This window comes from Cucumis melo, chromosome 8, assembly GCF_025177605.1.
Source record: "Cucumis melo cultivar AY chromosome 8, USDA_Cmelo_AY_1.0, whole genome shotgun sequence".
In the NCBI taxonomy this organism is placed as follows: Eukaryota; Viridiplantae; Streptophyta; class Magnoliopsida; order Cucurbitales; family Cucurbitaceae; genus Cucumis; species Cucumis melo.
In genome coordinates, this window is record NC_066864.1 from 29451592 (window position 1) to 29467969 (window position 16378).

Sequence of the window (16378 nt, forward strand, 5' to 3'; positions counted from 1 at the left end):
TAACAAACGGTCCTATCCTCTCTATGGCACGAGAGAGGTTTCTGTTTAGTGGTTGGACCATAAACAGGTTGTTCATTAGAGGAGCATTGGTATTTAAGAACTAGAAGTAACCTAGGGGTAAAACGATAATTTGATCTAGCTGGTGTTACGAACAGTTGTGAAGGACTAACTTACTGGTATTGGTTTATATACGTAGACACATATATATATCTAAGTGAGAAGAGTTCAATTGTGGGTCTTTAGTGGAGTGTACACATAGTTATCGAATATTGATTAATGTGGTTAATGAGTTTAGCCAATTAATCTTGTATCATTGTAGCTTCTAATCTGTAGGTCTATTAAGTCCCCTTCTTAGCTCGTAAAGGGTAACGAGATTTATGTTAAAATTTGATTTGAATATAAAAAATATGAATGCAGATTCATATTCAAAAGCTAAAAAATGATGGATATAGTCAAATTTGAAAAAGTTAACTTTGAAAAATCAAATTTTGACCGACTTTATATTCAATTATGATTTAAATTTTAAAAAAATAAATGCAAATTCATGCTCGGGAGTTCGGAATTAGTCAAGACGAACAAAATGGTAAAAAGTCAAAATGTTGGCTTTCAACTTGAAAAAGTCGATTTGACTTTGACTTGAATGATCAAATGACCATATTGCCCTTGGACTAAAGTTAGTCGATTTGACTCGGACTAAAATTAGTGAAAAAAATCCAACATTTTGTTAGATAATCCCATTGACATTTAGTAGGATAAGTCCTAGCCCACTAAATTCCACTAATAATTAGTGAAATGTTAGGTATTGAGATATACTGAACTAATTAGATGCATTTGTGCATTTTAATTAGATTATCTACAGGCTACTTTTCAAATGATTTAAGACTTTTTGCTAATTTTGCAACTTTGACTTATAAAATAAACCAAAAACAAACTTTCCTCTCAACTCTCAATCCTAAATCCTACCTCTAAATTCTATCTTCTAATTCCTTCACTTATCGGATTCTGCAACCCAGTTCTAAGTCCAAAGAATAGCAGATCAACACTAGTGGTGGTCCCAAATTCGTGTTCGTGAGGAGATTTTGATGATCAAAAAGCTTCAAAGGTATGAGTTTCCTATTAATCTAGTTTCATTTAATTAGGATAATATAATATTACATATTAATTTCTAAATGGTTTAGATGCAATTAGGGTAAAATTGATTTGTATCTCATTGTCCATCACCGTTACAAACATAATAAATAACCCCACCAACCAAATTTTAATGCACGATGTTATAGTCTAACACCGACGCTAAAAAATTGATTCCAAAACCACATATTATATTGCATTTATCACTCAGTTCAATGACATAATTTTGAATAAAATAAACTACATGGCAAGCAAACAAAATCTAATTACTGCCAACAATCTACTCAAGCCCATGGATAGAACACCAACTATCCTTCTAAAATTCGATTGTTTGATCTTTCATCCCATCCCCATCCTGACCTTATAATCTGGAAAAAAAAAAAATCCAACTCTAGGTTGGGACATCAAAAATTCAATTCACATTTTTGCAATTTCAATTTTCCAAAGGTCTGTAAAGGAAATTATAAAAGAGTATAAAATTTTAAACTATCCAATTCTCTTAACTAGAAAAAAAAACGTGATTCAAGCTCCAACTTTTAATGGGTTTCCCTAGCTGTTCTCACAAGATGAATTATGCGATACTGAAGCTTAGCATTTTCTTCAGCAACCATCTCAGCCTGCAAAAGAATCAAATAACCTTGAAATCTCTCCGCTTGAACCTTTCCATCTAGTCAAGGTGAAACACAAACATGGTGCACCAATTATACTTGCCTTTTTCCGTTCTTCGATTAGTGCATTGTTTGCGCTGTCTAGCTTTGTCTGGAGTTCACTTATCGTTTTGAGATGTTCTTCGTTATGGTCATCTGAACGGTTGCATGTGGATATTCAGAAGCATACAGTGCAGAAAGCATACAGTGCAGAAAAGTGCAGAAAAGACATTCGTTTTATATTTTCGTTCATGTCAGCTATGAAGCACGGACATTCCATTTTAGATTGAGCGTCCGTATGATTCTTTCGCTAGAACGGAAAAACAGCCAACACTCACCTTTCTTACTCAAGAGAGCAGCTTCTAATCTTGACAAACGATCCTTGAAATACATTAGTACATTAACATAAGTATAGATATAGCGTAACAGGAAGATATCCAAAATCAACAATGTCTTAGAAACTTCTAAACGAGAGAATTACAAAATAGTGATTGCAAATAGTTATATGGTAGCTAAGTGCGAGTTGTAATAAATGGAAACTTCAACTATTGTAATCGATGGCTCAAACATTGAATGGACTATAATAGCCCAATCCGCTTTAATCACGTAGGGCCCCAACTCCCCCTTAAGATGTTTGACCCAGGAAATACGGGAAGTGGTGTTACCTTGTTTGGCCAAAGGAGTTCTTAAACCCACAGGGGGCCTCATAACTAAAAATATATCAATTCTATGACTTGTTAATTCCTTACATCGTGGACTCCATGACTGACCAACTTTCCAAACTAACTTAAATGTCCCCTTACGAATATCTAAGTCCTAACCTTGGACAACCAATACCTTGCTACCCTGCATTTGGCCTCCAAATTTCTGTCCATAATTGCAACCCTTGCACTTTTGAAATATATGACAGAATCCATACATTGACGAACAAAGAAAAAGGGGGTGAACAAGTGCAATATCTATATCTATATTCTAGAGAAGAAATAATAAAAAATTCCGAGAATTATCTCTCTCTACTTTTCTCTAAAAAATGTGAGAAAATCTTTAAGTGATGGGGAAGTCCAAGATAGATCGGAAGGAATTCTTCGTGGGGTTGGCAGGGAAGGTTAGAAAAATTTATATCGTGAAAAGAAATGGTAGGAAATTCGGTAACTGGAACTGGACTTCAGGAACTCAGCTTGGATTAGGGACTAATCTTCTTCCAGGTTTTGGAAAGAGTTGGAGATCTTTGGCAGAAGAGATTTCAGTATTGCTGCCGGGGTCTGGAAGGGCTGATCAGAAGTCAGGTTCAGTGACCCAACCAGCTAAGGCTTGGTTGAAGAAAGGGAAAGAAGGGTTTCAGGTTTCAGCAGTCGAGTGATTCTTAAAGAAAATAAGAGAACGGAAAGCACACAAAAGGATGGGGATGAGGAGAAGAAGATGATAGAAGAAAGTGGAAAGGGGATGGATTTTGCATTTGACTGGTATTCGACGGTCATAGTTAAAAAATCAAGAGCAGCATCAGGTTGGGGGCCCTGAAGCAGTTGTTTGAATGGAGTCGGTTCATTTGCTGTGGTTTTAAAAAGTTTTTGTGCTAATCTTGCAGTTAGAATTTGTGGAATTATGGGAGTAAGAGAGCCTCTCCAGAGGTGGGGCCTGAGAGGTCTAAATGTTAAAAATCGATTCTTGGAATGTTAGGGGTTTCGAGGGCCATACCTAGAGGAGGTTGGTGGAGGTCCTTTGCCAAGAGGAGCCGAACATAGTCATCTTGATGAAACCAAAAGAAATGATTTCTGTAGAAGGAGAGTGGCCAGTATTTGGAAACGTAGAATTGGATGGCAATGGTGAAGACTTCTGGGCTACTGGACTTATATGACCCCCCAAGGATCAGAGGAAGGAACTTGTTTTGGGATGAGTTGGGAGATCTCTTTGATTATTGTGGGCTGAGATGGTGTCTGGCGGGGGATTTTAATGTTGTTCGTTCCCTGGTGAGAAAGCGTCTGGCGGGAGAATTTCTAGATCTATGAGATGCTTTAATAAGGATATTGATGAGTGTGGTTAATTTGACCCGCTGATGGATGGAGGCAAGTATACTTGGGTTAACAATAGGGCGGCCACAAGAATTGATAGCGTTCTTTTGTTGAAAGCGTGGATGGAAATTTTGGGAATCCTAGGTTGCTAAGAGGGTCTAGAATTATCTCGGATCACTGGCTCGTTATCTTAACCAATGATAGACTCAAGTGGGGTCCTTGTCCCTTCAGGTTTGAAAATATGTGGTTGGATCATCCGTCCTTCAAAGCTAACTTGCTGGTGTGGTGGAATGAGAGGGTCCAAGGAAGGTGGGAAGGCTATAGGTTTATGGAAAAGTTGAAAAGTTTAAAGGGTAAGCTTAAAGGGTGGAATAGAGAGGTTTTTGGAGACATGCGATTGGAAAAAAAGAAAGCCAAACCAAGATCGATGATTTAGAGTTAGAAGGACCTATGGATAGAGATCTTAAGGAGGAGAGGGTAGTTTGAAAGGGCCCTTGCGGAGTTGATCAGGAAATAAAGGGTGAGTTGGAATCAGAAATTGTAGAATCAAATGGGCTAAGGAGGGAGGCTGTAACACTGGTTTTTCCATAGGAGTGGCTAATGGGAGAAGGAATAAGAATCACATTGATCTTTTGATCCTTGATAATGGTGCTGGTACAAGGAGAGGGAGGGGAAATTCTTAAGATGGAGGGGAAATTCTTAAGTCTTTCTCCAATCTTTTCTGTCCTGCAGTGAGTGTTAAGCCCTTCCTAGAAGGGATTGAGTGGAATCCCATTTCGCCTAGGAAGATGAAGAGCTGGTGAAACATTTTTCTTTGGAAGAGATTACAGTGGCTGTTTTTAGTTGTGAAGGAAACAAATCTCCTGAGCCGGATGGGTTCTCTATGGCTTTCTTCCAAAAGCACTGGCATCTGATTAAAGGGGATTTGGAGGGAGTCTTTAAAAGAAGTTTTTTGAAAGAGGTATTTTGAACAATTTGAGGTTGGAAACTTAGAGCTCATTTGGTAACGTTCCCGTTCCTTGTTTCCTCTTTTTTTAGAACAAGAAATAAAAATGTGTTTGATAACTGTTTCTTTAGAAACAAAATGTGTTTGATAACTATTTCTTGTTTCCTGATTTTCTTCGAAATTTATTTTTTATTTTATTTATGTTATTTTATTCATATCTAATTCAATTAAACATTAAACAAAAATATATGTCCTCCATTAAACATAAAAAATAAAATTATCAAAAGTTCATTTAATACAAAGAAGTATCCATGAACAAATAAAAATTATAACATAAACATAAAATTGTATCTATCCTTCTAATGTTGCCCAAATTTGATTGGCAATATCATCTCTCACTTGGGCCATTTCTCTTAGACGATATCAACTCACTTTTTAATCCATCAATTTCCACAACATCATCAATATTTTGTGACATCTAGAATGTAATATTAATTTTAAAGTAAGTTATTATGTCCTCAATATTTAAAATTGAAAGAAACAAAACAAAAGTTAACCTTTAACTCTACTATCTATGATACTTTAGAAAAAAAACCACAACGAAAACCCAAATCCGCGCAAAGAGGAAGACGAAAACTATGGATCTGACGAAGTGAAAGAGTCAGGCGAAAGCTTTGGATCCAGTGAGGAGGAAGAGTCCGGTTTGTAGAGGAAGATGATGAGAGGCGAAGAGGAAGAGTCCGACTTGTACGATGAGAGGCGAAGAGGAAGAGGATGGTTATTTAGGGAAGACAATGGAGATAAGAGGAATAAAAAGAAAATAACGTGGAGAGGAAAATGTAAAAGGAAAAGGAAACCAATGGAAAAATAATGAGAAAAAGGAAAAGAAAATCAATAGAAAAATAATTAGAAAAAGGAAACGGAAACCAATAAAAATAATTGAGAAAAAGGAAAAGGAAACCAACAAAAATAATTGAAAAAAAAAAGGAAACCAATAAAAATAATTGAGAAAAAGAAAAAGAAAATAAATAGAAATAAATTGAGAAAAAAGAAAATAAACCAATAGAAATAATTGAGAAACAAAACGAAAGAAATTATTTTTTTTTCCCAATAATTCTTTATAAAATGGGAAACGTTTCTACTTTTCTTTTAGAATGAGAAATAAGGAACGTTACCAAACACCTCCGTTTCTTAAGAAAATAAAAGCATAAATAGGAAACAGGGAATGAGAACGTTACCAAACGGGCCCTTATTGTTTGATCCTAAAAAGAATAATGCCAACAGAATTAGGGAGTTTCGACCTATTAGTCCTATCACTAGTGTTTATAAGATTTTGGCTAAGGTTCTTGCTAGGGGTGAAAAAACCGACCTGAACTGATTCGTTCGGGTTCGACCGATTTGAAACAATAGTATTACCAAACCGAACCGATTCGAGTCGGTTCGATTCTAAAATTAACCGATTAGGTTAAAAACTTAAAAATAGGTTTCTTCGTTCTTCGTCATTTCATTCTGCTGCATTTCGTCTTTTTTTTCTTCGCCCCAACCCCTGATCACTCTGCTGCATCATTTCGTCTTCACCTCTTTCATTCTTGTTCGTCATTTCGTCTTCGCCTCAACCCCTGACCGTTCGTTATTTCGTTTTTGCACTTCGCCATTTCGTTGTCACTCGTCAGATAGCATTTTCACTGTTTTCCCATCTCTTTGCTTTATTGTCTATGACTCTGTGGGGTTTTGTTGTTTAGAACACTTTCCTCGAATAACTTTTTGATGGGTTTTGATTTCTTGATTTCTTGAAAGTAGAAATAGTGTTTAATTTAAGATCTGGTGTTGATGCTGCCACTGAAAAAAATACCCAGGCGATGGTATTGATGTGTAAGTTATAATGTATTTGTTCATTAATTTTCTTGAGAAGATCAGACTCCCATTTATAGGTCTCATCGGACAATGCACCCCTTTACCATTATGTATAAATGGACTACGAAGTTGCAGTTGTTCATGTTTTTTACCATTCTATATAAATGGACAATGCACCCCTTTGTTCATGTTTTTTTACCATTCTGTATATTTATCAAAGAATATAATAACGATTGGGTGAACAAAATAGCTGTTTGCCTATTTACCATTCTACTTATCAATCACAAAGTTGGTACATTGTCCTAGTTGAACAAAATACTAAAAAAATTATTGGGTGAATTGAAGTCCAAATATAGCTATTAGTAAGGCAATGACTACATGATGTGTTTGATGGGAAATTCTTTCGGAAAATGCTGTTTTTCTCTGAGGTCCACGCCCCAAGCCCTTGTAAATTTAAGAATTTCAAGTCAATGTAACCAACTATTTGGTAAAAGTTCATTCTGTCCATTCAACATTGTTGGTTTAGTTTTCCATTCTCACAAACCAATTGCTAGAGCCAATCAGACCAAAAACTGACGAAGACGAACCAAAATGTAGACCAATGAGCATCCCTACGTGTCACTGTTTGTTTTGTGTTTTGTCCATGTTCATCCTTCTTCAGTGGCAATAATGATATTGCTTGACAAGTCACTGTCACTCAATATTTAGAATTCTACACTTATATCTTTATTGTTAAGACTGGTATCATGCTATTGGAACACACACACACAACAGTAAGAACTTTCTGATGAGAAACTGGTATCATGCTATAAAACCAACTTGTTTTTTTAAGCCATTAACCCCCTTAATTTTTTGTCAATGAGACATGTGTATGTTTAAATGATCTCCTCAAATAACTTCGACTTAATGTGCAGTATAGTTAAATTTAAATGAATGAAATAAGATAGCAAAAAACGAAGGATTTATACAAGTTCAATATTGTTTTTCTTTGCCTGAATGCTATATATTCATTTCATACCTCAAGTTAAAATTTGAGTGTTTTTTTAGTCATCGTAGACGAGACTTCAAAACAAAGTTGTTCTAGTCCAGTGTTAGGAAAAACAAAACCGGTTAAACCACCATCATCAGTATGGGAATATTTTATAAAAGTAGAAGGATGTGATCCTAAATATCCTAGGGCTGCTTGTAAACATTGTGGGATTTCGTATGCTTGTGATTCCAAAAGAAATGGTACCACTAATTTAAAAAGACATTTAGAAAAATGTAAGAAGTATGTAAATCCATTGGACGATAATGTTGAAGGACCGGGAGATTCTGAAAGTAGTTTGATGGCTACGTCCTTCACTCAAGAAAATTGTAGAACAATGCTTGCTAGTATGGCTATCTTGGATGAATTGCCATTTAAGTTTGTAGAAAGTGAAGGGTTTCACCAATTTTGTCGAGCATTAAATCCAAAGTTTGTGATTCCATCAAGAGTAACCGTTGCAAAGGATTGTTTCCAAATGTATATGAGGGAGAAAAAAAGTTAAAAAATGCATTAACTTGAAGTGGCCAAAGAGTTTGTTTAACAACAGATACATGAACTTATGTGCAAAATATTAATTATATGTTTATAACGGCTCATTTCATTAATGATGATTGGAACTTGCATAAAAGAATTTTGAACTTTTGTCCAATAGCTAATCATAAAGGAGATACAATAGGTAGAGTCATTGAAAAGTGCTTCAAAGGTTGGGGTATTGATAGGCTCTTTATTGTAACAGTTGATAATGCGAGTTCAAATGATGTAGCCATTGCCTACTTGGTTAAAAAGTTTAAAGGCAGAAATGAGTTATTCACATTAGATGTTGTGCTCATATTCTTAATATAATTGTTAGTGAGGCATTAAAAGATTAGCATGTGTCTATCATTCGAATCAGAAATGCTGTAAAGTATGTTAGGTCATCTCCTGCTATATTGCAAATATTTAAAGATTTTGCTAAAGAAGATAAGATGTCAACAAAAAATTGTCTTACGATGGATGTTCCAACACGATGGAATTCTACTTTCACTATGTTGGATGGAGCAATTAAGTATCAAAAAATGTTTGAAAGATTAGAGGAGCATGACCCTAGATATTAGCCAAAGGATGATATTCTTACTGCTGAAGATTGGGATAATGCAAAAGTATTTGTAAAGTTCCTAAAGACTTTTTTAAAGGTAACAATCAAGTTTTCTGCATCTATGTCTGTGACTTCAAACATATTTTTTCACGAACTTTGTTTGATCCAAGAAATAATTCGTGAATATTCATCATATGAAAATGCATTATTGAGTCAGATGACATTAAGCATGCAGACAAAATTCAACAAGTATTGGGGTATAACTACAAGTGAGAAGACTAATTTACTATTGTATGTTTATGTAGTTCTTGACCTTAGGTACAAGCTAACTTATGTGAATTATTGTTTTAGTGAATTTTTGGAGGAAGATTGTGTAAAAATATGGACGAATAAGGTTGAAGAAGCATTTCGTCGATTGTGTGATGATTATTATATGAGAATGTCAAAAGAAAAATATTCACAAACACAATCATGTACACCTATAGAAGGATTTGGCTTTCAAAGTCAAAGTGGAATACCTTCTATCTCATCTAGTGGATCTTATAAGGCACGTGTTGTTGTTCATATAATATTTAAACAAAGTAACAAAACATGTCTAGATGATGCTAAAACAGAGGTGACTCGTTATCTGGATGAGACTCATATAGAAGATGAATATTTAGATTTGCTAAATTGGTGGAAGGTGAATTCCTCTCGATTTAAGATCATTAGCCAAGTAGCCAGGGACATCTACAGTATTCCTATATCAACTGTGCCTTCTGAGTCCGCCTTTAGCACTGGAGGACGGGTGTTAGATTCTTTTCGAAGTTCTTTAACTCCTCAAACTGCAGAGGCACTCATTTGTGCTCAGAATTGGATTCAATCTAAACCTTTGGATGACATGACTGAAGAAATTGACGGGGCTGAAGAAATTGACGGGGCTGAAGAAATTGATGAAGGTAATATTCTTTTTGAAGTACGCATTTAAAATTTTCAATTATCCCATATAAGCTAACAGTTTGTCATTTTGATCTAGAATTCATAAACATAGAAAGGAGTTGGAAGCCACATTTGAGAATCTGAATAATGACTATGGTTTAAATCCCTACTCTCAAATCTTTATTTACATTTTTTTGTTTTAAATTGTTAACTTGTTAAATATTGAATCTTGTTCTTTTAGAGTCTTGAAGCACAGTGATGGAAGCACTTTGGGTTATACGAACAAGGTGTAACGTAGACAATAGATTCAATTGTAGGTAAAAGAGAATTTAACGTATTTGAATAACTTTTTTGTTGCCATTGCTTCAAATGCCCATCTGTGTTCTGGCTTAATGATGTTTGAGGTTATTGTTTAAATAAGAAACCAAGCTTTGGTTTACATTGAAGCATTTCTCGGATGGGCTGGCATCGATGTTGTTATTGTGTTTGAATATGCATGATTGAAACTTAACTCTACCTTCTAAAATAGTATTGTGTTAGTTTGTTTTATATGACTATGCTGTGGAATTTTCATTATCTATTGTGCTTTCTGTCTATTATTGATTTTTTTTCCTTTTCCAGTATCTCAAAGAATAGTGTGTATTCTTTGCTGCAATCTTCCATGAATGGCACCCTTCAAGCTTTTAACCATTGCATCTCAAACAAGAACACAATCTTCCATGAATGGCGCCCTTCAAGCTTTTAACCATGATTTGCCCTTTGGTACTTATGAATCCAGCTCTGTATAGGTTTTTACTTTCTCATTTACCTTTTAGGTGTTTGAAGAAATGATAAAGTTAGAGAATCATTTTGTTTTTTTGTCGTTGTCTGAATGGGTTGTACGGAGAATTTAAGGGATTATGAGAATGATTGTGAGAATGTCCTTGCTGACGGAGATATAGATGTTTGGTTTTGAATTGTGTATTGGAAAAAAGAAAAACTCGACCCGAATGTGGGTCGGGCTCTGCTACTAAATTAACCATACATTTCGGGTCGGGTCGATTTTGAAGGAAACCCAACCCGATCCAATTACACCCCTAGTTCTTGCCATCTGGTTAAGGAAAGTGTTGCCCTCAACTATTTCTGAAGCTCAGGGTGCTTTTCTAACAGGAAGATAGATTTTGAATCAACCTCTTATTGCGAATGAGGCAATAAAGGAGTATAGGTCGAAGAAAAAGGAGGGAATTTTAATTAAGCTTGATTTTGAAAAAGCATATGATCAAGATGAAAAAAAGGCTTTGGCTATAAATGGAGAATGAGGATATGAGGTGCATTAGGAACATGAAATACTCGATTCTCATCAATGGTTACCGAAAAGGGTCGATTCAAGCTTTTAGGGGTTAAGACAAGTGGGATTCTTTGTCCCCTCTTCTCTTCTTACTTTTGGTGGATGTCTTAAGTCGTCTCATTAGTAAAAGGGCTGAAGGGAACATTATTGACCCTTTTAGAACTTGCAGAAATGAAGTTACCCTATCACATTTAATTAACGGAACTACCTTAATCACGTTTGAGAACTCCCCTTATTCTAGGTGAACCCCCACAATAGTAATAAGAATACCCCTGATTAAACAAATAGTTAAATAACCCCAAGAAAGCTAAACAGATTTTAGACTAATCAAAGATCAAGAAGAAAGGAGACCTAACTTCAAGATTTCGAACTCTCCCCAAGCTAATTGATCAAACTAGATTGAAAGTCCTAAACATGCATTCTAACACAAAATATAAAGAAAAGCATGAAGCTTGAGAGAACACTCTATGAGAAATTTCATTCAAATTCAAGTTTTCATTCATAAAAAATGTGGAAACTACAACCGTAACACAACATTTAATTATATGCCCTTTCAACTACTCTAATAAATGAAAATACATAACATTAAATAAGTACATATTAAAGATGTGAATGAATCTAGAAATGTATTAAAGATGTGAATGAATCTAAATTTCTACATTCATTATGACCCATGGGTGTCCAAATGACTCTTGAAGTTCCAACTCGTCATTAAAGGCAGAAAATTTAGCTTGAAAGTTAATCGTTCTATGCAAGCTAACAATGCCAATTATTAACTTATCAGCATTTGCAATTTGCATACGAGAGTCTGTTGTTCTGTTTTGGGAAGGAAGAGTCTTAATCATATGGTTGCTTTCTTTGAGTAGTTGTCTAGTTTAAAAATTAATAAAAGCAAATGCACCATTCTAGGCATTAATACAAACGATACTAAGCTTCAGAGATGGGCAGAGGTAAATTTGATTGTGAAGTTGGTTCCTTCCCTTCGATGTATCTTGAGCTCCCCTTGGGGGACAATCCGAGGGCTATATCTTTTTGGGATTCCGTTTGCGAGAACATTTGAAAGAGGTTGGAGGGATGGAAGAAAGGGTTTTTCTCAAAAGCAGGGAGATCAACTCTAATTAGATCTTTGAGTGGAATTCCGGTGTATTACATGTAGCTCTTTAGAATTCCTAGTTCGGTTTGTAAAGGTATTGAGAAGTACATGAGAGATTTCTACGAGAGGGGTCAACGAAGGTCATGGTTCCCTTTTGGTGATTTGGGAGGTGGTGGGGCATATAGTTAATAAGGGGGGTTAGAGATTGGCAATCTTAGAATTCACAATAGAGCGTTGTTGGCTAAGTGGCTCTGGCATTTCTCTCTTGAAACTGATTCTTGATGGCATAGGATTATTGTAAGTAGGCATGACGCCCATCCCTTTGAATGGTCTTTGAAAGGGGTTAAAGGCACACACCGAAATCCTGGAAAGAATATTTCCTTTGAGCTTCCCACTTTCTCTTGGTTCACTAGTTTTGTGGTGGATGGTATTGGTTAGGATACGTGTTTCTGGGAGGATCATTGGGTGAGAGAGAGTTCTCTTTGTTCTTTATTTCCTCATCTCTATCATTTATCCTCGTTCAAAAACAACATGGTTTCAGATTGTCTGGTTAGTTTGGAGAATCCTGCGTCTTTTCTTTTGAGTTCCGTCATAATTTGACCAATAGGGAAGCGACAGAGGTTACCTCTCTTCTTTCCTTGCTTGGGAGGTGTATTTTTAGTAGAGGTTTGACAAGTAAGTCCTTGTTTAGTCTTTTGTTAGATTCATCTCCATACTCTGAGTCGGTTTTTGATGTGGTCTAGAGGACGAAGGTTCCCAAGAAGTTAGGTTCTTTATCTGGCAAGTCTTGCTTGGGCGTGTTAACACTGTGGATAGGCTTGTTAGGAAGAGGACTTTGTTTGTCGGCCCTTTTTGCTGTATGCTTTGTCAAAAGGCAAAGGAAGATCTTGATCATTTGTTCTGTGACTGCCAGTATGCGAGGGCTGTGTGGAGCTCTTTCCTGCAAAAGTTAGGTGTCAGTTTTGCTGGCTCTAGGAGTGTTAGAGTGACGATCGAGGAGTTCCTCCTCCATCTGTCCTTTAAAGATGAAAGGGGCTTTCTTTGAATGGTCGGGGTGTGTGCTATTATTTAAGACATATCGGGCAAGAGGAAAGGGCAAATTTTTACGGGTAGGGAGAGGGAGCATAGTGAGATTTGGTCTTTGCTAGATTTCATGTTTCTCTTTGGACTTCAATTTTGAAGCTTTTTGTAATTATTCTATAGGTGACATCTTACTTAGTTGGTGCCCCTTCTACTAGTTGGGGTGTTTTGGTGGGCTGGATTTTTTGTATGCCTGTGTATTCTTTCATTTTTTCTCAATGAAAGCTCTATTCTAGGGAGGAAATGGACCTTGGTTTCCATCTCGATAGAATTCATTAAGATAAACCAAAATTTAAGCAAAAGTCCAAGCGCCTAATAAGCATGTCTAATAATCAAAGCAACATAGATGCCCAATGGTAACAGCAATGTGTTCCTAGTATGACTCACAAATCACAACAAACATGTTGCCAATAAGAAATCCACATCTTTTATATTTGTTAAAGAATGTTATAAATGAAACGGAACTACGGTAGAGTAATCATAGTCTTGTTCTAACTTAGTATTATAAAAGGAATATTTTTTTTTGTTTGAAACCAGAATAGGGAACAAACGAAGCACAAACTTAATGACCAAGAGGGCTACAAAACGGCAAATCGCGGGAAGGAACGCCTTCAAGCCAAAGACGGTGAACTTTCTCCCAAAACCCCCTTGAAAATTTGAAGAATCCCAATCGGCAAGACAGCAAGCAACCATATTAATAAATCTAGGTATGTAATGCAAACCAATTCCCTCCAAAGTCCCTTTTTTTATTCACTTGTTGAACCCAAAGAGCTAGTAGGTCAACTAATGGTGATTGGTTCGTAGTATTCTAATATCTTGATTAGGCCAAATATAATCTTTTGTGATAACCATGAATGTCTGAACTATCTTACAGACATCTCAGCCGATAATACAAGAAATCTTCTGACCTTACAATGCTTGGCATTCTCATAACACACACAAACACATAAACATACATACATTAATCCCAGAGAAGTAAACACTGGTTCCAACTAAGGTCCAAGACAAGTATTATCTGTGTACACCTTTGATATTTTGACAAGTGGTACGATACGAGTAAATATTAGTACCATACTACAATAGAACTGGAAAATTTTCCATAATCGAAGTACCGTATGGTAGCCATAAAGAAGAATTAAACTCCATTTTCCTAAACCTAGAAGACTAGTCCAAAACTCATCACTCACAGTAGTTCATTTTCCATACATTTCATATCTTTCCACGGTGGTCAGAAAACAAAAAAACAAGCAAAATCGCAAGGATACACATTTAAAAATCGAAGCAAAGATGATAGGAGGTGGAGGGTTTAGATTTACAAGGGAAAGAGGTAAAAAAATGGAGGGTTTGGAATCAAACCTCGGCTTGAGAAGCCCTTTGAAAGAAGGGCTTCAAGGTCTGCTCGAGATCGTGGTTGCCTCCACCATGTGGTTCCGCCATTGTTGCGAAAGCTCCAACTTCGAAATGAAGATGCCAGAGGTTTGGTTGCACTAACACCTCTTCTAAATGAAGATGCTTGGGGAATTACCAAATGGTAGGCCCGGGAGGGTAACAGGTTCTTTGGATGGCCCACTTGAATTATTGGCAGAAGAAAAATAGAAAAAACATGTGATTTTAGGCAAATGTTTCAATATCTAGTTAATTTTTTTAAATAGGATTTTGAGATTTTTATTTATCATTTTGTCCTTCGCATTAATTATAGGGTATTTTAAAAAATATAACAAAACGGCCAAAGAACAATTCCAAAAACGAAAAAAATCCACAAGCCTACAATAAAAAATACAAAAAAATGTCTTACCAACTAGGCTGTCAACAACGTGCGGAATATATTTGGTAGAAGATCGTTTAGATTTGATTATTGTTTGGTACACGATCGTTTAGATTTGGATAGTCAAATTTAAACGATTTATTTCTTCAATTATATTGGTTACACGATCGTTTAGATTTGGCTACACGCTCGTTTACATTTGGCTACCCCAAATCTAAACCATTCATTTTTTAAAAAATTTAGTACATGATTGTTTAGATTTGGTTAAACGAATTTTTTTAAGATTCTTTTGATATACGATCGTTTAGATTTGTTTAGACGATTATAGAAAGGAATCAGATTTAGTTACCCAAATCTAAACGACATAAAAAAAAGATGAAAAGAAATCGCAACAGAAAAAAAAGGAAGAAAGACTAAAAAAATTGTAGAGGAGAAGAAAGACAGAAGGACAAACTTGGAATATTTAAATAATTGCTAACTTTATAGGCTTTGTTGCACGAGCCATAAATATTTTAGTAGTTTGTTATATTTACGAAAATTTCCTTGATTATAAATATTCTTTATTTTCGAAAACATATAATATAATACCATAATTATTTTATATCACATTTATTATGTATCTTATAACTTACCTATTTAATATATTAAATAAATAAGGGGTCTTTTCAAAAATATAAAAAAGAGGCAAAATATTTACATTCTATAGAACAATTCCAAAAATAGAAAAAGCTTAGAGGCCCACTGTGTAAAATACCAAAAATGTTCCGTCAACCACGTTGTCAATAATGTGCGCGTAATATATTTGCGATTTATACACGGTCGTTTAGATATGATTCAATATATACGCGATCGTTTAGATATGGCTACAAGGTGATCGTTTAAATATGATTATAATTTATACGCGATCGTTTAAATATGGCTACAACACAATCGTTTAGATATGACTACAATTTATAAGCGATCGTTTAGGTATGACTACAATTTATATGCGATCATTTAGATATGGCTACAATTTATCTTGTCAATCCATCGTTTAATTTTGTTACATGATTGTTTAGATTTTGGAACCCAAATCTAAATGATTTTTTTTTTAATTTGGTACACGATTTTTTTTAATTCTTTTGGTACACGATTGTTTAAATTTATTTACACTATCGTTTACTTTTTTTTTACACAATCGTTTACATTTGGCTACTCCAATCTAAATGATTTTTTTTTTAGAATTTTTTCAAGATTTTTTATACATGATTTTTATTTTTTTACACGATCATTTACTTTTTTAAAACGATCTTTTACATTTGGCTACTCTAATCTAAATGATTTTTTTTCAAGATTTTTTATACACAATCTTTTATTTGTTTTACACGATCGTGTACATTTGGCTACTCCAATTTAAATGATTTTTTTTTCAAGATTCTTTATACACGATCTTTTAGATTTTTCTATTTTGTTGTACACAGTCTTATACACAGTCGTTTAGATTTGGTTACTCAGATGTAAACGCAAAAA

The 16378-nt window shown here is 35.1% G+C and overlaps 2 protein-coding genes across 5 annotated transcripts; one reads left to right on the forward strand and one right to left on the reverse strand.

Moving 5' to 3' along the window:
- Positions 1 to 1298: 1298 nt before the first annotated feature.
- Positions 1299 to 14641, reverse strand: LOC103502450 (uncharacterized). 2 transcript variants are annotated; one of them, XM_008466387.3, is made up of 4 exons: positions 14461 to 14641; positions 2114 to 2156; positions 1840 to 1931; positions 1299 to 1745 (listed from the first exon to the last, which is right to left on the reverse strand). In XM_008466387.3, exons 1-4 carry the CDS (start codon positions 14539 to 14541, stop codon positions 1665 to 1667), a joined length of 297 nt encoding a protein of 98 aa, XP_008464609.1. In that variant the 5' UTR covers positions 14542 to 14641; the 3' UTR covers positions 1299 to 1664. The 2 variants fall into 2 exon arrangements, with proteins under 2 accessions (XP_008464609.1, XP_008464608.1); XM_008466386.3 differs by having other exon boundaries at positions 1299 to 1931.
- On the forward strand, positions 4985 to 10492 carry LOC103502449 (zinc finger BED domain-containing protein RICESLEEPER 2-like). 3 transcript variants are annotated; one of them, XR_007822810.1, is made up of 3 exons: positions 4985 to 9624; positions 9702 to 9921; positions 10226 to 10492. XR_007822810.1 is itself a non-coding variant. In XM_051088259.1 (3 exons), the coding sequence occupies exons 1-2, from the start codon at positions 8808 to 8810 to the stop codon at positions 9746 to 9748; spliced, it is 864 nt and encodes a 287-aa protein (XP_050944216.1). In that variant the 5' UTR covers positions 4985 to 8807; the 3' UTR covers positions 9749 to 9760; positions 9846 to 10492. The 3 variants fall into 3 exon arrangements, 2 of the variants coding, with proteins under 2 accessions (XP_050944216.1, XP_008464607.2); XM_051088259.1 differs by having other exon boundaries at positions 9702 to 9760; positions 9846 to 10492; XM_008466385.3 differs by having other exon boundaries at positions 9702 to 10492.
- Positions 14642 to 16378: the final 1737 nt, after the last annotated feature.